The following is a 23,733-nucleotide window of genomic DNA, read 5'->3' on the forward strand; positions in this document are numbered from 1 at the left end:
ATTTAATTTGCACCAACTTAGCATTGGTAGTCTTGACCCGCTTATCTGAAACTCATGTTTAGGATGTTCTGAAAAGTTACGGGTTGGTTTGGAGAATGATGTGAAATGAGAGTTGGGCAATAGATAATGGTAGATCTAGGAGCAATTTTTAAGATGTTCTACAAAATAAAAATAATGACATCAAGGCCTGCAACTTCGTTCAATGTTAGCTATCCTTGTAGTGTGATGACATCTTTATGTGGCTAATTGTAGTTTCAAATCAGTTGGCGAATAGGTTGGATTTTCAATCAGTTGCATTTCCACATGGCTGGTATTGTTCTCTAGATGCTTGTGTGTGTCAACTTTAAAGTTTCAAACAGTAATTAAATAGCTTAGGTGTTCATCAGTTGCATTCCCATATAGCTGGCATTTTTCTCTAGATGCTCCATTTGGAGGTTCCAAGAGAGGCAAGAGAATGCACTTGCAGCTGCAAAAGCAGTTTCATGTGATTAAAAGGGTAAAAAATATTCCCGCCATGTTTCACCGTGTTTTGCACCAAAGATTGTCTGTGGTTGTATGAATGGCATAAATGTAATTATCAGTTTTCTATGTTCTTTGCAAACTGGTAGAGAACTTTATTATTTTGTATTTACACACATTGTGTATCGTTTTAATGATGATGCTTCAGTGGTTCTTTGCTCTTATTTCTTTTGTTTTTGCTACAGTGGAACCCTTCCTATCTAGAACAGGTAACTGACGACATGGTGGATGCATACTTTGAGCCTTTCAGCAATGAGACGGAAGAGTTACAGCTTCCCTTGCTAGAACGTGAAGGAGTAACTCGTATTGAAGACAAAACATCCAATCTGCAAAGTCTTACATCAAAGGACGCAAGCAGAGTGAAGTCAGGAACCTCAGACAAAGATATGGATATTCTCAACTGGGCTATAGGTGGCTAAAGAGCGTCTTTGGAGAGGAAACATTTCGTTGTTTAATCTACCATACTTATGAGGCCATGTCTGGTACCATACCTCAACACCTCAATCAATCAATCTATGGTGCCACAGACAGTTCCAAGGCAAGGTTGAATGGAATCACAGGTTAAACTGTCAGACGGTCAGCCCTCGCCCTCTATTGAATACATGCTATGTTTTTTCGCTCCCCTCAGAATAAGGCAAGCTGTGTTCACACTACAAAATAACTATGTGCCCTGCTCATGATCAGTTCATACCATTTCAGCAGTTATAATATTGCCAAAAAGGTCTATAGATAAGTTGTCACAAATGGAATTTGAGGGATTGATCAATGAAATCCTTGAAATGAGGGGGTTGCGCAAGCAGATTTTGCCAAAGGATGTTGACAAAGACATCATCACATATTCAACACAACTTGAGTAATACAAGCAACACATTTTTGCCTACATGAGTAAAGAATTCAAAAGGTTGATTTTGTTGATCATTTTAAGGAGACCTCTCTTTTTTTCGTAATGGGTAACTGTACTTATTATTATGAATGTAAAATACAAGAGTCACAAGAGAACTATATGTACACCAAAGAGACTGAAGAGACCATAGCATGCCAAGAAGCCAAATCATGCCTGGAAATGAGGCCTGCATATCAGCCAATATGGATTGAAGGAGACCTGTGTGTGTGTGTTTCTCACACAGTGACAATGCTAAAGTTGCTACAAGACACCTGCTGGATAGAGTTTGTAACATTAGCTATCAATATCTGATTGTTAAGGCCTATTAGCATCTATGCCAATCTAAAAGGCTTTAAAAGTGGGTTGAAATGAGGTTTGCATTAAGCGCTAAGCAAGTAGTGAAGGATGCTGCTTGACATTAAAAGTCATTGGCTTTGGTGTTCAATATCTGATTGTTAAGGCCTGTTAGCTTCTATGCCAATCTAAAAGGCTTTAACAGTGGGTTGAAATGAGGTTTACATTAAGCACTAAGGAAGTAGTGAAGGATGCTGCTTGACATTAAAAGTCATTGGCTTTGCTCTCTCTCTCTCTACAATCTTGTAGATGTATAGATCCTTTCCCAGCAGTCAGTCATTCTTTTGTAAGATGAATATTAGGTGACAAGTACTACTGCATTTTCTAGAAATTAGGATCTCCTCTCGTTCATGAATCATGTGTATGTGACATGCACAAAAACTAAGCTGGATAGATGAGTCACCTCAAGCGTTGCAAGCACACAATGATAGAAAAAGAAGTGTTGGGATGCCCTCTTACCCGCGAAACTTATAAAGTTACATAATTCTTTGAAATGGACTCCACAAATGCTTATTCCCAATACCTTGATAAGTCCCCTCAAGAGAACTGCAAGCATAAAATGTGACAAAGAAGTGACCTTCCATGATTTTAGGAAATAAGGTAAGAGAAATTTCATGTAAAGACAACCATAAGAGAAGTTGATTAGTATTTTTGTTGATTAGTAATTACTATTAGTTGCTAGAGTCAAAAGTGGAAAGGAAGTTGCCAAGGGGATTATGCCATATTGAAAGAATTAGTTTCACAACTTGGCACAAATAATAATCACCATAAAAAGTAATTGTAAAAAATAGTTAGTGATAGCTAATATCTAGCAATAGCAAAAATAGAATAAGATGAGAACTAGAAAATATGAATGTTATTTTCAAAGAAATGTAAGGCATCAATGTTTAGTTCAATTGTATCTCTACTGATTCTTGAGACTAGTTCAATGTAATGTAGAGTTAGAACTAGCAAAAAGTGAAAAGGACTAGACCTAGAAAAATGGCAAACTAACTTTTGAGAAATTTAAGGCCTTGATGTCTTGTTCAATCATCTCTATTCATTTTTCGCTCTTGAGACTAGTTCAATGTATGATAGAGTGAGTTGTTAAACATTTGTAGCATGTGGAACATATTTATTGTAAAATTGGAGCATTGGACTCACTTGAGTAAGAGCTTTTGAGTAAAGCTAAAATATGTACCATGCTTGTAAACACTAAACATCTCATAGGTTAATAGGAAAATCAAGTACATGCGTTTCACTATCTCATAGAAGTTATGAAGGCCTAGTCATAAGGTGGGGCATTGTAAGTGGATGCAAAAGGCCGATCCAAAAAGGAAACACTATGCACATAATGGTAAAAACAAATAGAGAGCTCACTCTTATGTACTCAAACTTTTGAGCTCTTGCTTCCATCTCTTCCTTCTTGCTTCTATCATAGGTAGAGAGAGAGAGAGAGAGAGAGAGAGAGAGAGAGAGAGAGAGAGAGAGAGGTGGGACCAAGATGGTGAAGCCTTTTGTTATTTCTGTTTTGCTGCTTTTTCTTCTCAACTTGTCACACCACATGGTGTGTAAAGGTATTCATGCTATATAAATAAATAAATAAATAAATACAGAGAGAGAGAGAGAGAGAGAGAGAGAGAGAGAGAGAGAGAGAGAGAGAGAGAGAGAGGTTTCTTCTCTATTGCTTCTTGCTCTATGATCATTAGAGAAGGTATGGATTATTTAGAATATGTAGGATAACTTGTTGCGATAGAATATGAGATTGAGAACTTTGAAAGGGTTGAATAGGGAAAGCTGTTCTCCTTGGAAACAAACACGAATTGGATATGAAGGCTTAATCAAAATCGAATGACTTGATAAATAAATGAATAGAGAGTAGGATAGTTCAAGTTTTTGATTTCTCTTTATTTTCTTATGCATATGCTTTTGCTCTTTGAAAGTAATGATAATTCTTAGCTATGGTGAATTTTAATTCAATTCTCATGTTGGCTATCCCTTGGTGCTTTGTTCACTTAGTCACAATCTCTTTTGATCACTCTAGGTTTGTATTTAGCTGGTTCTCAATGATTCCTACGAGTCTTATCTTGGATACTGATGACTATTATTGAGACATATGCTTTTTATTAGTGTTATGAGATTTCCCTTCTTTGATTAGCAAGTTTTTCAATAAAAAGTTTAATTTAACTATATTCAAGGCACAATTATTTTAAATATTAAGCAGACTTTCCTTTAAACACATAAGTAATAGTATACATGAATGCTTTCAATTTCAAGCCACAAGACAAGTTATGCATGTGAATATAGTCAACTTGATGATTTGGTGTAATTCAACTATATTCATGGCACAATTATTTTAAAGATTTAAGCACACGTTTCTTCAAACTAGTAATAGTGCAATGCAAATGCTTCCCATTTCAAAACACAAGACAAGTTATGCATGCATAGATAGCTCAATTAGATGATGTGATTTTTAGCTGTTTATATTTTAAGCAAAGAAAATTTGTGTTAATTACACCTTAGTGAAAAATAATGAAGTACAAGGAACCTTGTAAAGAGTAACTAAGTACATAGAAAGTACAATGGTTGTTTCAACAACCGAGGTGACCAGGAATAGAGTGTCATAGTTGATGTGGGGCCCACTTTTGTGATCAAATGGTTCAATGCAGTATAAGACACATTTTATTTCATTCCAAATTAAAAAACACTTTAAGTAGACAACTTTATCATATATTCTTCTTGAACTTAAGTAAAATGCTTAGACTAGTTCACCACTTCTTTTTTATGATTCACCTTGCATACTGATCTCTTTAGTGATCATGAGAGAGACTAACTTATCAAAATCTAGAAATGGCTTTCATACATACATTGAAGTGACAAAAGATTTGTAGGCCTTCTCATTATTACGACCTCCCAAAGTAGATGAAACCAAATTAACATCACTAGGCATTGCATCAATAGCTTCCAAATATCTACAATGCTCCTTATCTTCAAAATGTACTCATTTATACACAATTTTCCTTTCTTTAAAGTATTCAGCTCTTGCTTGAGTTGAATCTTCTGTGCCTTTGTATTTACTAAAAGCATATTTTAGAAGGTGGTCCAAGCTGAATGTAAAATCTTTGCATTTTTATAACCCAAATATAGTGTTATCAATGGAGTATAGATAATCAGTACATCATCTTTTTGTATTTTGCATTCCATTCTTTCTACATCTTTAATTCTTTTGCACTGGAGGACCACTTCGCTCTCCATGGGGATAGTGCTATACCAATCTAGTGAACATAATATGGATTTTCTAGTGACCTTTGCAAGTAGACAACTCACTAATACAAAAATGAAAATCACTATATGGCTGATCACATATCATGTATAACCACTAGAGAAGTGGTTGAGCAAGGCATCATGGATAATTTACATGAAGCCCATCTCTTCAAAGTCTCTAGCAAAGAAGAGCCTTTTAAAGCATACCTCACATCTAGTGATAACCATTATTCCATATCCCACTAAAATATGGTTCATGTTGTCTTAACATATAACTCTTCTTGTTCTTATCTAGCTTCTCGATAATAGGGTCTCCACTGTTCTCGGCCACTATGAAAAAATTGAGTACCAAACCACAAGCAAGTCTTTTGAAACCTTTCACAAAAAGTTATAAAGCTATGTTTACAAAGTACCTATCATAGATACTTACCATATACCTATATAACACTATTTAACTAATCAAATAGCCTTCAAAGAACCTTTCATTTAACTTATAAAGTACATGTTAATGGGACTTGGAAACACCTGTATTTAATGATACTCATTATCTAACTAACATGTGCTATTTGATCCAATATAATATACTTTTATCTTTGATCCAAGTCTAATTCAACATAATATAATATAATATTTGATCTAATGTAATACTCGCAATATAAAAATATTTTCTAAATGAAGGTCAAAAGCTACTATTTAGTAAGTTATTTGTAGGATTATTGTTCATAATTGTGCTCTAAATTACCATCCTAAAAATATAGTGAATTTTAGTCACAACTATAAAAATACAAGTTAATCATATACATATCTATTCTAGTTGAATTGAATATTAGAAATGACTGAGAAATTAATTGTGGGCATTATTACCAATGATTGCACCTCTTTATGATATGCATCGATCATTTTACAATCAAGCTGCCTTGGGAAACTCTCTAATAAATTTCATGCAATCTTCAACATTTTAAACTAGCCTTGCAACCACTTCTTAAGCTTCATTGTCATTTATCCACTTTGTATTATTAAATGTTGCTTTTACCTTTTTGTTGGTTCCACCTTATATAAGACAATGTTGGCTAAACCTCATAAATGTTGGGTTGAAAAACTTTTAGTATAACTAGGACAAGCCCCTCACCATTGCTATTTCTTTTTCTTTTCTATTATCATGCAATGTACCAAATCAACATAGCATCCATCTTTGACTCTTTATAATCACATTTCATTGTTGGCTAAGGTTGTTCTGAGCCACTCTCCTTGGCAATGGACTTTGTTGGTGTGGCTCTTGGCCCCAATTTCAAAGTGGACACAAAAGCCACTTATGTGGATGTGACCTCAATCATGGAGATTCTAGTTTCATTTAACTTTGATTTGAGGAGTTACTTGAAATTTTGTTATTGCATTCTTGTCAATCTAAGTCTTGCTTCAAACATACCCACTAGTTGTAACTTGTAACTTGTCACATATAGCTTGAAACCACAACCATAAAAAAAATATATGACCTAACATAAAACCTAGATACTCTTATGAACAAGCAATGATTATCTTGATTTTGATATTATCTATTCACAAATGGAGTCCACATTCTTTCTCACCATCCACAAAGTTAGCAAAACATAGAGATGATATCGATGTCCATATACTAATATATAGACATTGACAATGCCACAACTAACAAGCATCTCACCATGTGCCACACAAAGCCATGGTACTTGTATCATGTCCTCATCTAACTCTAGTGAAGACACATCTAGTGCAAGGAAGTAGCATAGATAGTTGACTCCTCTCTAGTTTTCACAAAAGGTTCATTTTCAAATAGCATCTCCCCCTTGTCATTCCAATGTAGAAACTTCTTTCTAAAATTCAAATGTCAAGTACTGTTTATTTGCTATCCACATGTAGGATATTAAATGAGACATAGAAAACAAAAATCTTTGAAATTTGTATGGAAAATGACTAACAAGTACGTATGTTAGGCACTTTTATAGCACCTATAACTTATAATAAGATTTAATGGCCTAAGAGATACACCTAAGTACCTATTTCTCATTATTTAAATTATATATATTGTTAATATATTTATGTAGCACTATCCTAGATAATTATTAAGCACATATGACTTGTATAAGGTTTAAAGATTTAAGAACGTGACCTAAGTACCTATGTCATTACATGTATCATTAATCTCACTATGTTAGGTACTATGCTAAGTACTTATTTAGGACCTATGACTTGCAACAATCTTTAATTGCCTAAGAGATAAACCTAAGTATCTATGTCAAGTGCTTTAAATTGCAATTATTATTAATTGACATATAGCAAATACTCTACAAGTACCTAACATAGATACTTTCAAAGATAAAAGGGGCTTTTTATTACATATGATAGGTAGTTTATAAGTCTTTGACCAAAATCTTCAAATAACTATTTGAAGTAGTTCATAATGTACCTAGAGTAGGCACTTTATAGCACTTGTTTTTTGGAGAATATGTTACCTTGGTGCTTCTTAATACTAGTAACTATAGATATTTCTATAGCACCTATTATAGCTAGCTTACAAGTACTTGAATTAAATATATTTAGACCTACTATTAAAAAGATGTTGAGCCTTCCATAAAAAATGGGACATGAGTGGAGCTCCTATTCCTTTAGGTGATTTCAAGATTGTAGTAGATACACCTTGTGGTATGTCCCATTGAAGTTAATCCAATCCACAATAGAGATAGTCTCACAATACTTATGCAACTTCTTTTACCCAAGAGCTTAGTCTGTGCATGTAGTCTACCTCAAGCTCCAACTTGCATAGCAAGCCAGTCAATGAAAAAGGCTACTTGCTTTATTATTGCATACATCTTATGAAGGCTTCGTAAGACTTGCTTGCTATTTGGTACTTCATTTTTTCATAATGGCGAAGAATAGTGGAAATCCTATTATTGGGAAGCTAAACAAGAGCAATTACCCATCATGGAAGTTCCATATATGATGAACTTTCTTATTGGAAAAGGACTCTATAAGTTTATTTCATGGGAAGGAAAGGAATCGGAGCTAAATGATCCTATGACTGCAAAAGAATTGAATGCATGAAAAGAATGGAATGAAAAAGACAAAAAGATTAAGGGGCATTATAGAAATACAAAGAATTCACATGTAACTTGGATAACTTTGAAAATATGTTTTCAATAATACAAAGACACAAAAGATTCAACTCGGACACTTTGAAGAAATGAAAGATATATATAAATGAGTACACTTTCAAGGTAAGGAGCATTGCAAATGCATTAACAACTATCGATGTGATGTGAGATGATGATGATTTCGTCTTGTCTACTGTTGGTGGCCTTAATAATGAAAAGATATATTAACATGTATGTATGGAAGTTATTTTTCAGATTCTAATGAGTTATTTTCTCTCATGATCACTAAAGAGATCAATATGCAATGTGAATCTTTAGAAAGAAGTGGTGAATAGGTCGAAGCATCTTACTTAAGTTTAGGAAGGGCCATGGTATGAAGCATGCTAGTAATAACCAACAAAATAGGTCATATAAATAATTTTGTGATATGCAAATTTTAGGAGGCCGTGTTAATTCTAGATGTAGGGGGAGTTCTAGAGGAAGAGGTAGATGGCAAAATAGAGGTCCTAGCAATTTTGATATTATCTATCATTACTATGAAAGAGCTTGTCATATTGTAGCCCATTATTATGAAAAGAAGGATGACATTTGTAATGGTCAATTGCAAAAACAAAATTGTGCATTATCTTCTTGATAAAATCATAATAAGAATGTGTGTTTTTATGTCATGTAGCATATAATAAATGTTGATCCACGAAAGGGGATGTGTGATAATGTATGGTATGTTGATTCATGTGCATCTAATCATACGAGTAGGCATGTTGAATGGTTTGGAAAAATGTAGGATTTATAGAGTCTAGGTTATATAGAGACAGGTGATGATTCATGGAATTTTATTTCATATATTGGAAAGTTTCCTTATCCTTGGATGACAGTTAAACAAAGTTTTCATTAGATGTATTTCATATCTCATCCATCACAGATAATTGGGCATTAATTTTCCAAATGGTAGATTTATTTTCTCAAGGCGTAATAACTCCAAAATTTAAGGCTTCCATCTTCTTGCCTTTCTTCAAGTATTCATGTCTTTAAACTGGCTAACAAGTTTTGATTTATAGGGCTTGTAAGGCGCTGTCACATTCATGATGTTGGGCCCTTCTACTACTTTATCCTTTCCCTTGCTTGACCTTTCCACGCTTTTTTCCAGCTTTGTCCACAACCTTGTCATCCACTCTTCTTATTTTCTCCTTATGTCCTCTATAAAGGACTCTCTAATTCCTTGAAGGAGGTTCTTATGATCTCTCTTATGCTCCTCTTGTTCCATGTGTAGATCCTCAAGAGACAACTTAAGACTTGGGTCAAGGTCTTCCTTGTAGCTAGGCTTGTTCTTCTCGTAGCCCCTTTCCTCCTCATCTCTTAGGGTTTTAATATTCTTTTTTGTCACTCTTCCTCTTGGGTCCTTGTTTATCATCCTCATCTTAGGGGGCCTTGTCCAAATTTTTCTTGATATTCTTCCTAGTTCCCTTTTTCTATGTGCTATTGTGTGTTGCCGCCACCATTCTATTGGGATTCTAGTGTGGTTGTGCTATGGGGTTGATGGTTGCAACTACCAAGTCTTCAAAAGTAGTCATAATTAGCTTAGGGAGGATGCAGAGGTGCACTACAATTCTAGCCTTGTATCTATGTTGGATTGTTTCCCTAACAGGTCTATTTTAAGATGACTTTGGCTTTGGTGATTGATTCAATAATAGAATTAAGCCAAAGGTCGTTCAAGTTCTACTTTATAATGGTTCCTATCATCCAATCTTTCGATAAGGCTCTTTGGAATCTTGTTGGATGAGAGGATGTAAGTGAATATGAGATGGAAAATCTGAGATGTGACTCTTAGAATGTTATTGAAAATGTTAGAGAAGACCATACCATCATTATTTAGATCCTTTCTATCTCTTCAAGTGGCTATCATGCTAGTGGTCTTCTTAGACTGATCATATCTCTCACTTTGTCTTCCTAGGCCCATGGCTTGCTCTACTAGTTTAAAAGTTATTTTGACCTTGATGATTCTTAGATTTGATTCATTGACAATGTGCACATGGAAGTTTTTGTATCTATTCTTGGATATATTATTGGATCTACATGCCTAGATTGCATGGTTGCTTTGCCCTCTTTTTTCCTTGTGATGATTCTTGGTCGAAATTTTTTCCTTGGGTGGACTATTCTACCATCTACACATTGGAAGCAACACAAGTTGAATATTCTTTTTCCCAACACTAATAATTAACATGAGATGTAAAAAAAAAAGCACTCAAAAGCACTTATAAAGGTTACGCTTCGCTAGTTTTAATCGCTTCAGTGCAATGCTTTCTATGTCTGATGCTTTCGTTTTGTTGTTTTTTCTTTTGGAAATTTCCATTTTTTTATTTTCCCCACCATGGCAATGGTGGATAGCTTCATGGCTAGGGTTGATGTTTAGAGACATCAAGTGTGTGTATATAAATGGAAGTGAGGTTATATTGTCTATGTACATAGGCAAGTAGGTTTATTCATGTATAAGTTGGTGTTGTGGCATCATTAAGAGTCAGCACTTATAGAGATTAGGGTTGTACTAGAGCTCAACAAGAGAATCCAAGTCACCCAAAAAGGGAACTTACAAAGATAGGTAATAATATCAGTCAATAAGGGTGGACCCACTTGAGACATGCTTCCTCTTTGAGAAGGATTTTCTATAAGAGGGGATGCTTTAGCTCTAAAGGATAGTGAAGGTTGCGTGTGATGAGGACTACCCAAAGTGAGATGCCATTATGATGTGTGGGATCATACTGCAAGGTTTTGGAAACAAAGTGTTGCTTTGTGGTTGTCATAAGTTGGCTGCCATTGTAGGCAATAACGAGGTGATGGATGTACTATGCTTTTAGGAATGGATGTTTAGAAGCACACTTCTAATATAGCCCAATCACTTTAGCTAGATCTTGGGTTTTTGCGGCTAATGCCCAATTGGAAATGAGCCACATTTTCCTTGGCACTCTTTTTTGGCAACATTTTGAGTAGGTCTTACTAAATAGTCACACCCTTGGACAAGATGTGTTCATGGTTTTCCTATGTGCTCTTCCAACAGAAGATGAGCTCTACCATTTTGTCCTTGAAAACTCTTAGATCAATCATTTAATAGACCCTTGCAAGAATTATAAATATGTTATCTAATTATGTAAAGTAGAGGATGGTAGGAAGACTGGTTTGCCTAGCTAGGGATATTTTTATTTGATAAATAGACCATTGAATAGTGTTAGGCTTTTGTCCAATTGGCAATCATGGCTTGATTTAAAGATTCATTACATTGAGGATGAATCTCATGTGGGCTTTGAGAGCATGTGCTTATGATACATGGTTGTGGATTTGATTCCTATATCATCAAGCTTTGGGTTTGACTTTTCCATGTGATTTGGTGTTGGGGTTGCACCTTAGTTGGGTTGCTCCAAGCCTAGGTTGTTGATTGTGGTTGAGATTGGTTCCACCTTGATTTGAGTTGATTTGGGCCTATATACCCATGTGGATTGCTTGGGTTGAGGCTTCTCCATTAAAGGCCTAGGCTATTATGCAAAATGGTACATTTACATGGAGTTCCTACATTGTGTTTATTGGGGCATTAATCAATGGGCTTGGATGACTTGAGAGATATACTTGGATATCCATATGTAAGGGTTTCCCTTGAAGTACCTTGTGCCGCCAATAGGCCCTTAGCCCTCACTTCAAGGCATGCTTTGAGGTGGTGTCTTCATGCGTGGTTCTTTCTAGGCCTTCTACATTGCATGTATGGTCTAGGTAGGTTCTTTACGAGTTTTGCGGACTTCTTTGGACACCAGTAATGGTTTCCCTATGTTTAACATTGGTGATTAATTATTGGGTTGCTGATTGAGGTGAGTTTCTTATTTTAGGCCACGAGTAATTGTTGCAATAGGGAACCCATTGATTTGCTAGGCTTGGGATGCATGGTTAGTTTGGTCAATTTGCAAGTGTTTCTCAACCAACTCCCCAATGTTGAAGGTGGAGGTCACCTTGGCTCGGGGAGCATCAAGTGGATATGCTTTTCCACATAGCCTACTTAGTAGTTGCTTTGATACTTAAAGCATTTTCCTTAAAAAATTATGTGCCCTATGTCTTCTCTCTTTGGGAGAATATAGAAGGACTTTAGAACACTTAATGTTTTTGTGGTTAACATAAGCATGCACTTGCCTAGCAATGAGTAGATATAGCCTATGTATAGATAAATTGTTCTATCTATTGGCACTAGAAGGAGCTAGTTTATTTGATCCCAAAAGTCATACTCTAAGATGTCATAGTTTGAGCCTTCATTGTTGAGGGTATTAGCCAAGTTTTCCTTAGACATTGTGAGTTTAATTTTGAGATGGCTGTGGCATGACCAATTCCTTCACATAATCCAAGTTGCTAGTTATAATAGCGATGGCCTTGATTTTTTGTGGTTTGATTGGATCCTTTGTTGGAAACATGGTGATTAATCACAAAAAATGAACTAATCTCTATGGTGGGAAGAAATGAAACATTGTCATGATAAGATGTACATAAGACTTGACAAGAGTTGGAATAAATTGGATAAAATCACATTAAGTAAAAGTTGTTACAAATGAAGTAGGCTTCTAACAACTTCTAACAACTTCTAACAAAGCTAATCATGTTGCTCTCTCTTGCATTATCTCTTGTGCTACAAATGAAGTTCAACATCTTCTTATATGGGTAAGTACAAGAGATTCAGTAGGTGAAGAGTGACATCATAGATGATTACATACCTTATTCTTCTCTAGGCAAAAGTTGGTTCTTATGAGCCTATTTGAAGGGCCATTTCCAACACACTCCCTAGCCCAAATAATATGCAAAGAATATATAAGATAAATAGAATAAATACTTAGATAGGATATACATAGTAAATGGGCTAGGTGGTACTCACTCTAACATGATGGAAGAAAAAAGGTCTTGAACTCAAAATAACAAGTCCATGATTACAAGGTTCAAAAACATCTAGTACCTATGAAGACTAGGATTACTAGAAAGAAACTTCTGAAACTTACATAACGAGTCCAATATTGCAACAAAAGAAACATACGGAACTTAAATAATAAGCCCAAGATTATAAATAATAGTGAGAAAATACCAAAAACAAACATAGCCAAGAAAGGTTTGAGCATATGTTGCAGTTTCTTTTTCTTTGTTCTCCACTAAGTTTGTTGTAGTACACTCCTTTGGTGCTATGTAGTACTTTGCTCCATGGCCTAGTCTTCCACAATTCTTGCAAGAATACTTTAAGAAGCAAAACTTTGACTTGTGTGGTCTTCTTGCAATGGTTGCATGGATCTAGCTTCCTCACTTTAACAACATAGGCTAACTTTCCTTCATAAGGTCTTAGTCCCAAGCTCTTCTCTTCTTCCAAAAGAGAGTTTATTACACTCTCTAGACTTGGAACTGGGTCTTTATCTTTCAAGATTTTGACCCTTTGATCAAAGTTAGATGGCATACTCTTTAGCATTAGTGCCACAGCATCTATGTTTTTGACTAGTTCTCCAACATTGGAAATTTGGTTAGGCTCTTGATTTATTGACTCCAATAGTAACAATTTCTCCATATTCAAATTTTACACCATAAATATCAATCTTAAGAGTGCTAAAGGAGTGTTTACCTTTGGTTCCAAATGAAGTCTTTGTTAAGAAAAAAAATATGGGCACATTAATCCTAATTGAGCTAAGAAGGATAATAAGGAAACATTGTCAAAGTAAAATGCACATAAGGCTTATGAGAAATAATTGCACTAAATCAAGGTTCCATTAAGTATAAGATAATACATATGATGTGGACACACTCTCACATCCTCACTAATGTGTTGAGATTGACTCTCATAGATTAATCCTCAAACTTGTTACAAATGAAGGATTAGTAGCCTCTTATATAGGTTGAGGCAAGTGGATGAGTAGGTGACCAGTGACATCATATATGAACCCTCAACTTGTTACAAATGAAAGATCGGTAGCCTCTTATATAGGCTAAAGAAAGTGGATGGGTATGTGATTATAGTGACCTTCAACTTTTATTCTCCTCTAAGCAAAGGCTTGTTCCCATGAGCCTAGATGAAGGGCTAGGTGGTACTCACTCTAATAAAACAAGCTATCTAGAACTTCAAAACAAGAAGTCCAAGATTATAAATGCCAAATTCCTTATGGTACCCATGAAGACCAGGATTGGTAAGAAAGACTTCTAGAACTTAAAACAACAAGTCCAAGAATAATAGGAAAACTAGTTTTGGAAATTTAAAAAATAATTCCATGATTACAATGCAAAATACTTCTAAAACTTAAACAATAAGTCGGGGATTATATGAGGAGATACCAAAACAAAAACTAGCCTTTAATGTTAATGTAGACCAAAATGCATCGTCAAGATTAGCATATGGTGCAATTTCTTCCTTTTTGTCTTCCACAATGTTTGTTGTTGTAGACTCCTTTGGTGCTTTGCAATCCTTTTCTCCATGACCCTATCTTCAACAATCCTTGCAAGGATACTTTGTGAAGCAGAATTCTGACTTGTGGTTTGTATTCTTGCAATGTTTGCATGAGAGGATATGCTAGATCTCCTACATAGGATATCAATCCCATGCTCATCTCTTCTTCAAGGAGAGCATTTGTCATGCTCCCTAGGCTTGTAATTAGTTCTTTTCTTTGAATATTTTGAATCTTTGGTCAAAGTTTGATGGCATACTCTTCAGTATCAATGCTACAACATTCATTTCTTTGACGAGTTCTCCAACATTTGAAAGTTGGGTTTTTAAGATTTTCATTTTATTGACTATAGAGGCAACATTTTCTCCATCTTCCATCTTTAAACCACGAGAATCAAGTTGGTATTTGAAGGTATCATATACACAAGCAAAGGTGGTGGTGCCCCCCTATGGTCATTGTAATTCCATGTGGACATATCTTAGAATCCCTTGAGTAGGTCAATGATCTTTCCCTCATCCCTTAGTGAAAGGTCATCAAAAATGTATATGGTCTTGGGAGGTTTCTCTTCCTTAGCAAGATTCACCTCCTTAACCCTAACAGGTCTCTCAATGGGCCCATTGGATTTCCCTTTCCGCTTGGCACTAAGAATTATAACAATGGATTAATAATGCAATCTCCCTTCTTAAAATAAGTGAATCGCTTAAGGAGATACTAGGGCTTCTTTTGATTTTCCTCATCAAAGTCTTGATTCCTTCAAGCATTCTTTAGCCTTCGCTACCTTAGATATATGCATAGGCTTCTATTGTAATGTTTAGATTGGCTAAGCTGTGGAATCTCTAGGTCAATATCCATGCTATTGTTTAACTTTGAATTGGTTGTGTTCAACCCTTTTATAGAGTCTTTATCACTCTCCATGATGCCATCTATTGCAAGGACTTCAAGATTAGGAATGAGATGTATGGGCTTGAACCCTCTTTGTTTGTGGTTAAGGGCTTCTAGGTACTCTAGCCATTACAACTTTGACTTTGCTCACACCACCTTGGCATCTACTAGTAGCCCCTCAACCCTATGGTCTTGGGGTTTTCCATGGTCTATTCTATTGTGTTGTTGTTGGATCCATAATCTAAGAATTCTTCATCCTTGACATCCTCACTATCACCTCAAAGAAGTCCTCTCTTGCATCATTGTATTTGTCACCTTTCGCTTCATCCTACTCCATAAGCAACATTACGAGAATATTATGGTAGTTAAATAGGGTTGGATGCAACTTGGTTCAATTCCACCTTCATTTTACAACAACTCCTTGAAAATGAGTAGGTTGGTTTGGGGATTGTCCTTGAGATGCCATAACCATTGAAGTAAGAATTTTCCTCAACTCTAGGTAATTGGTAGGAATGTTGAATCCATTGACCATTCCCCCAATTCTCAATGAGTTGAGTGTTTTGCATCTAAGGGAATCCCAAAAACAGGTCATTGTCTACACCCCTTCTAGCCATAAAATTCATTATGATATTAAACTCCCATGATCCTAATAGGCTAGTCTTTTACCACTCCTAGTGATCAGACCTTGTATTTGTCACCCACCACAAGGTTGGAGTGCATACCCTCAGTGGGTGGGTTTCCCCATGCTTCAATAGCAATGATGACTCTTGTAGTTGTACCTATGATATCTCTCCTTGGGGAGTCACCAAGAGCCTTCATTGGAAGGATGATGTGGCACTTGGATATTTCCTAGAATCCATTGATTCTAGTCACTGTTGTAGAGGGGATTGGTACTCCAACTTCAATGCTCTTTTCACCTTGGAGTTTTTGTAGTTTCATTCCTCCCTCTACCCAAAGTTTGAATGCCTTCTAGAGGTTGGGTCTACTTTTTGTAGTAGCAACTTTAGTGGCATTAACACATTAGTTGAAGCCAATGTGGCATAAGGCAAGGTTCTATCTCATTGTTTCTTTTCTAACTATGGTCTTGCCTCTCATTTTTTCATAGTTAAGCTTATTGTTTATTAATTTTAGGCAAATGATTTCTAGAGTGCCAAATGCTATGTTGTTGCTATAAATGCATCAAGATGGATTATACAAGACAAGGCAAATAATGTTAAGCATAAAGGGACCTTGGTGCCCATCCCCAAAAATCAATTCCTTGTCTACCATGTAAACCACACAAATGGCAGTGTGCATGATTATCATCAATTTATAATGACCTTGGGATCACATGAATACTCTTTGTTTCTCATCTACATCTATAAGTATTCATATTAATGCTAGCGTTTGATCCTTTATTAATTGCCTCATTGGTGGATCATTAGTCAAGGTTATCAAGTGATAGTAGTTTACTTCTTGCCAACATGATCACTTTATAAGGTTTTAAAGTGATCATGTTGGCAAGAAGTAAATTACTACATATCCCCATTGGTTTTGTTGTCATCATGGCAGAAATATGGCAATTAGTAATGTACAAAAGTAAGAAAATGTCAAATTTTCAAAAAAAAAAAGGAACTTCTAGAATTTCCTTACTTACTAGTTCTAAATTTCTTTCCTTGCTAGTTCTACATTCATAAAATTTCCTTATCAATGTGGAGAGAATGACCATTCAATTGGCTGCTAGCTAGATATATACATGATTCCCTTAAGGAGAACTAGGCAATTTCGATACATAAAACGTGTTCACCATTTTACTCTTGAAGAACATCAAAGGTGGCCGAATTGTTCCTAATTCTATTACTTTTAGCCAAGTCATCTTTTCCCCCAAAAAACTTTTAGGGCCAATCAACCACATGGCTTTTTAAACTGATCTTTTTTATTTGCATATTATCTTCAAACATAAATTCCTTATATGGATGGGTTGCTACTTCATGATGCCACGCATTGTTTTTTCTAAGCCTCAATTCAATACAACATGAAAATTTTTCTCCTTTTTGGGGATAATGTAAATTATGAATAAGCTTATAAATAGCAAAAATCACAATGTTCGAACTTAGTTTGGTTGCACACTAAGTGATAGGAGCCCGCTTTGCAATTTGTTAACCAGGGGCTATGCGTCCATTATCTTCCCTACCTATGACATACATACCATCTCCATGGTATGGTTACTAAGCCACCAATAGATAGGGTAAGTATGGGAACATATAAGCTCTCTAGATGTACTTTGCTATCAATATGAAATTTGATAGAACATTACTTGATAGGATTTTATACAAGAATATATTGTCAATCATTTGTGTTTTCATCTAGTACCATTTGCATTTGGATTGATCCTTTGATTGGTTCAAACACATACACCTTTATATTGGCTATGAATTTCAACTTAAAGCATCTTCAACCTCACTTGATGGACTTTTTGAAAGCTTCTCCTTGACATATCAAGTAAACTAAGTCTCCAATATTTGGCTTGTGATGGACTAACCTCCCACAATCTTAGTACCTTCATGAAGTGCTCTAAGAAAAAGCAAGTAATCAATATCATGATGATTATTGATCCACCTATTAATCAAACACAAAAGTAGAAAACTTCAAGAAAGTGCGGTTAGAGCAATTAGCTTACCACCACAAAAAGAGCGCTCCTAGAACTATGAGAAACCTCAAATCAAACTATCTTATGCTATCTATTTAGAGGTGAAAACATACCCATCATAAAGTTACCAACAAGGACATTAGAAACCATTAAATGTGAAAGCAATCCCCTTTAACATGTAGACAATGACACCATTCTTCTTATCTAGATCACCTTCCCATAGACTAATCAAAGCTGTCCTAGGAGGTAAATGCCATTTTAAAGTAAACCAAGGGAAAACAAACAAAGAAAGACAAATGAAAGTTATAGTCCCCAAATTTGTTACCTTCAGCCTTCTGTTTCACAGAAAATATCTAAATCCCCAAAAGGCAACTCTTAATATTATCTTGTCTGTCAACACAAGTGTACTTTAATGTCATTGAGACCGACAATGATGCTTAGGAGTTTTGGGAGAAAATATCCAATATTTTTTATAAGCAAAGCCCTGCTTTGCAATTGTATTGACTTAAGAAACTTGCCATGCATATCAATTTAAGGAACATATCCATCATTTTATTAAATCCTTTGTCTAAGGCATCTCATAGATTTTGTAGATGTGCAAAAAGTGTAGGAGAAAAGGAAGTGATTGGCAATAAGAAACAAGGCAAAGCAAGCTCATCTATATTTAATGAGAATTGATCCTTTGATGCTCTAATCATAGAGATGGAACCTTAATAACCCAACTATTCTTATTGGTTGATCCATGGGGATAAATCCAAACTCACTAAGCCGGTTACTAATCCATGTGAAACCAACCTTCCTTCTTGAAGAGGGTAGTAATGATCTAATTAATCAACAATTAGAGCAAGCATAAAATTCACATAACCTAAAAATGCAAATGTTACCACTTAATCTTGGAAAATGGACAACTTGTCGAAACCAAAAAACTATTGTCTCTTTTAGTATTTCTTTATCTTTTATTGCAAATGGGTGGAGCACACAGATTCTTCAATCTCCTATGCTCTCCAAGTGCCTCTTTTGCTATGATAAATTACTAGCAAGCCTTCAAACCACTTTGCCCCTTGGTTAGCCTTTAATTGTGCTCCTTGGGTAACAAATTCAGCCCCAAATCTCTCTTAGTTGAATGGCCACTTCTTGAATCTCCTAAAATTTTCCCAAATTCAGTGACTGAAATTCAAGTCTTTAGGCCTTCATTTTTTAGTACACTTCTTGAGGTCACTATAAAACCCTAATTTTTACCGTAAATTAGGGTTTATAATAGAGACTAGTCAAAATCTCCATCGATAATGGCTAGTTTTGCTAAAATTTGCTAAGGATGAAGGGGAATAAGCTTGAGGATGAAAGAGAATTCTAAGAAGAGAGAAAATTCTGATTTTATCATGAGAAACTAGAGAAAATCAGTCAATGTATAGTTTAGATAGCCATGGAAGTTGTCACAAAATGCAAGACCTCCCAAAAGTGTTGTCACCTAGAGCAAGATGTTCTCCCTACATCCATAACGCCTTGGGCTATAGTCTTTAGTCCAAAAGCATCCTTCGATTGCTACAAATGGCCTCTAAACAACAAGTAACCTGATCGTACTCTCTCTCTCTCTCTCTCTCTCTCTCTCTCTCTCTCTCTCTCTCTCTCTCTCTCTCTCTCTCTCTCTCTCTCTCTCTCTCTCTCTCTCTCTCTCTCTCTCTCTCTCTCTCTCCAAAAACGTTTTTTTCACTTACGTGAGCAAGTTTTGCCAAATGGTAGCCTTCCAAAATAATTTCTAGCACTATCCAACTTTACTAAATTGATTTTCAAATTATTAGCTTTTAAAATAAATGTAATGATTATTTATGGCTTAAAATTTTTAATTGGCTTCAAAATTAAATTAGCCAGGCTCCTTTATTACCCAAGTGATCCTAAGAACTCATTAGCTCTGGAACTAGCATTAATTAATTAATTAATATCAATTATCTAGTGCCACTACTAACACTTATGTCTAATTAAATGGTCTAGGCTAGTTTCTAACACTAGTAGGTACCACCTAGTACGTGTCCAATATAACTTGTTACACATTTTGTCTTTGGCACTAATAACTGATATCTCAAGGTCCTACATCCCACATTGCGATATAATTAACATGCACCACCTCGCATGTGAAAGTTACATTTGCACGTTTGTTTAACTCTTTAATCAAATGCTAAGCAAAGCATTGAAATTCCATGTCCTTGTGACAAGCCTTTACAGTCAAATCCTTACAATCCTCCCCAATTCCACTGCAAGGTGACAAAGCAAAACATGCTACACTTGAATGTTCTAAAAGACATCATAGTCAAAATGACACCGACACTGCTACTTAACTGTGCTAATTCCAAATAATTATTGAAAATTTTTAACTAACAAAACCATAATCTAAGACTTATGAAGAATCCAAAATTGCTACCAAAAACCCATAGAATGCATTTCTCATTAGCATATCTCAACTATTTTGGCTAGACAACCATAGCAAAGTTGAAACTGAGCATAAACCATGGTTGAACTTTCATTGGCATTCACAAACCACACTGATATCCACAAAACCAACTGAGTACCACTAATAATTGATGATCATCCATTAAAAACCAACAATTGATAATCAATTTTTGATAATCATACATTCATGCATACTTATGCTTAATGAACTAACTTTCCTCAACTAGTCAAGCACGATGCGGCGAAAAGAAGATCCATGGACTGAACCCCATCAACCCCATCCCGTAGGAACTACAAGATTGTCCCAAACGATGCAAAAATCCTCAAAGGCTACATACCAACCATAAAACCTAATTTGAGGAGTAGAATGCATTAGTGTCTGCTCCAGTTGGCATTAAGGGTCGAAGAAGGACAACTACTCATTTCAGAGCTATAGGTGGAAAATTCGTATCATGTGCATATCAAATTGTAGTGAGTAGTACATTGGATAGTGACCTCATGGCAAACATATTGTCAACACAATACCTTGGGTGCATGTTGAATACATTCGAGATCCACTATACATGAGAGCTATCTATCACATTGGAGGAGTGAAAGTGCTAACCGAGCCCGATCCAAAGTCACGACCCTAACTAAAAAGCCTTGTGACAAAGCTATAACAATTGAGAATGGTCTGCTAAGTTATCCTCTTCCACCCACTTAGCATCCATTGGTGAATGATTCTAAAACTTCACCAAGTATCTTTTTGAAACTTCACCTCTCATCTTTTTTAACCTTGCATTTTCAAAACTCAACAACACATAATTGGCCTCTCCAAGGTACAAAGTACATCTATGGCAATTAGTTGCCTTCTTTTGCTTCTCTTAAGACCTCTGAAGAGAGCATAATTAACCTTTGTATAAACTATATGCATGCTTTCCACATAGTGATCAACCTCAAAGATCTTATTTTTTGTCTACAAAACAAGGAGTACTTTCTTGTTACCTTCCAAAATCTCAAATGGAGCTTTGCCAATGGAACTGTGCACTGTGTTATTGTATGCAAACTCTACCAAAGGCAAATACTACTCCCAGTATGACTTATGCTAAAAACGTAGCATCTCAAGAGATCACGAACTATAGAGCGAAACATATGTCTGTGAATGGAAGAATAAAGAAATTTTCAAAAGGCAAATACTATTCCCACTATGACTTATGCTCAAAAACATAGCATGTCAAGAGATCAAGCATTGCAGAATTTGCCTCTTTTTTTTGACTAACCATATGTTTACAAATGGAAAAGTGAAGAAAAAATCGGCATGACACCCATTTTTTTCAAAGTCCTAAGTGGACAATGAAAGGTGAGAAGGATCGAAGCTTGCACTCGAGAGCTATGGCGGGAGAGCAAGAGCAAGAAAGAAAGAGACAAGAAATGGGAACTCCAACAGTCACAATTCCCACTATGACTTATGCTAAAAAACATAGCATGTCAAGAGATCAAGCACTGCAGAATTTGCCTCTTTTTTTTGACTAACCATATGTTTACAAATGGAAAAGTGAAGAAAAAATCGGCATGACACCCATTTTTTTCAAAGTCCTAAGTGGACAATGAAAGGTGAGAAGGATCGAAGCTTGCACTCGAGAGCTATGGCGGGAGAGCAAGAGCAAGAAAGAAAGAGACAAGAAATGGGAACTCCAACAGTCACAATGTGTGAGCGGGCCTACCTGTCACTAAAAGAAAAAAGAATAAAGTGACGGTGACGGACGCCCGCCACTTGCAATGTGTAGTGGCGGTGACTGTCAGTGTAGTAATACATGGACGGCTAGGCGGAGGTGACTTTACCCCCAACAACCTCCCACTTAAAGGCGAATCTGCCCTAGTGAGGAGTGAAAAGAAAAAGAAAAAGACAGTACAACATGTACACATGTATAACAGGATGAGGAAAGACGTCATCTCATCCCACGCCCATCAACCTCCTGAGGAAGGCAAAGCGCTCTGTAGAGAGGCTTTTCGGTGAGCAGATTTGTAGGATTCTGGTCAGTCAAGATCTTGACAAGATCAACAGACTTGTCCTCAATGACCCCACGTATGACTTGTCCTCAATGACCCCACGTATGAAGTGATACCTGACCTCAATGTGTTTTGTCTTCGCATGGAAGGCCGGATTCTTGGCTAACTGAATAGCACTCATAGAATCCGAATGCAGTGTAGGGATAGCATCAATACCAAGGTCAACAACCAAACGACCCAACCAAATGGCCTCCTTGCAAGCCTCAGTGGGGCTGCAACATACTCGGCCTCTGTAGTAGAAAAGGCCGTGCATTTCTGCACCCTGGACATCCAAGAAACAACACCTCCAGCATATGTGAATACATAGCCTGAAGTGGACTTCCTACTATCTGCATGTCCCGCATAATCAAAGTCAGTGTACCCCACGACTCCTGTATCCAAGCTGCCATAGCATATGCACATATCTGCAGTGCCCTTCAGGTACCTCATGATACTCTTCACGGCATCCCAATGCTTCTTGCTAGGTGTAGCTATATAGCGTGCCGCAACACCAACTGCAAAGGCAATATCTAGACGAGTGGCCATCATGGCATACATAAGACTGCCCACTGTGGATGCATAGGGAATTTTGGCCATCTCGGCCCTCTGCTCATCTGTCAGCGGATAATCATCCTGTGATACCTTCACATAAGAAGGCAATGGACAGCCAATAGGCTTTACGTCCTGCATGTGGAAGCGCTCAAGGACTTTATGAATGTACTCCCTCTGTGACAAGTAGAGGAGTCCTTGATGCCTGTTGCGTCTAATGTACATACCAAGTATATGAGTGATCTGTCCCAGATCTTTCATCTCAAAGCTCTTCTTGAGCTGAGCCTTAAGAGCATCTAGCTCATCATGAGCTTCCCCTGCTACTATCAGCATATCATCCACATAGAGGACCAGAATCAATAAAGAACCATCACGGGCTTTCTTTGTGTAAAGACACAGATCCATAGCACTCTTGATGTAGCCCTGTGACTGCATAAAGGCATCAAACTTATAATACCACTCCCTAGGTGCCTGTTTCAAGCTATAAAAACTTTTCTTCAATTCGCACACTAGGTGCTCCTTGCCACGTTCTGCAAAGCTCTTAGGCTGCTCCATATAAATCTCATCATGCAAATCCCCATGTAAGAAAGCCATCTTGACATCCATCTGGTATAAATCCAAGTCAAGCTGAGCAACCAA

At 36.4% G+C, this 23,733-nt stretch overlaps 1 protein-coding gene across 4 annotated transcripts in view; it reads left to right on the forward strand.

The window, feature by feature from the left end:
- Positions 1 to 1,707, forward strand: part of LOC148038702 (3-hydroxyisobutyryl-CoA hydrolase-like protein 5) — a 77,663-nt gene extending 75,956 nt beyond the window's left edge. For all 4 annotated transcript variants that reach the window (XM_087674437.1, XM_087674429.1, XM_087674436.1 and 1 more), the window contains one exon: positions 705 to 1,707. In XM_087674437.1, the coding sequence (XP_087530563.1) occupies positions 705 to 938 (234 nt within the window). In that variant the 3' untranslated portion in view covers positions 939 to 1,707. The remainder of the gene's footprint in view (positions 1 to 704) is intronic.
- The last annotated feature ends 22,026 nt before the right edge of the window (positions 1,708 to 23,733 follow it).

The sequence above is a fragment of the Lygodium microphyllum genome, chromosome 3, assembly GCF_053477565.2.
Source record: "Lygodium microphyllum isolate KBCC chromosome 3, Lygodium_microphyllum_v1.1.10, whole genome shotgun sequence".
NCBI classification, from domain to species: Eukaryota; Viridiplantae; Streptophyta; class Polypodiopsida; order Schizaeales; family Lygodiaceae; genus Lygodium; species Lygodium microphyllum.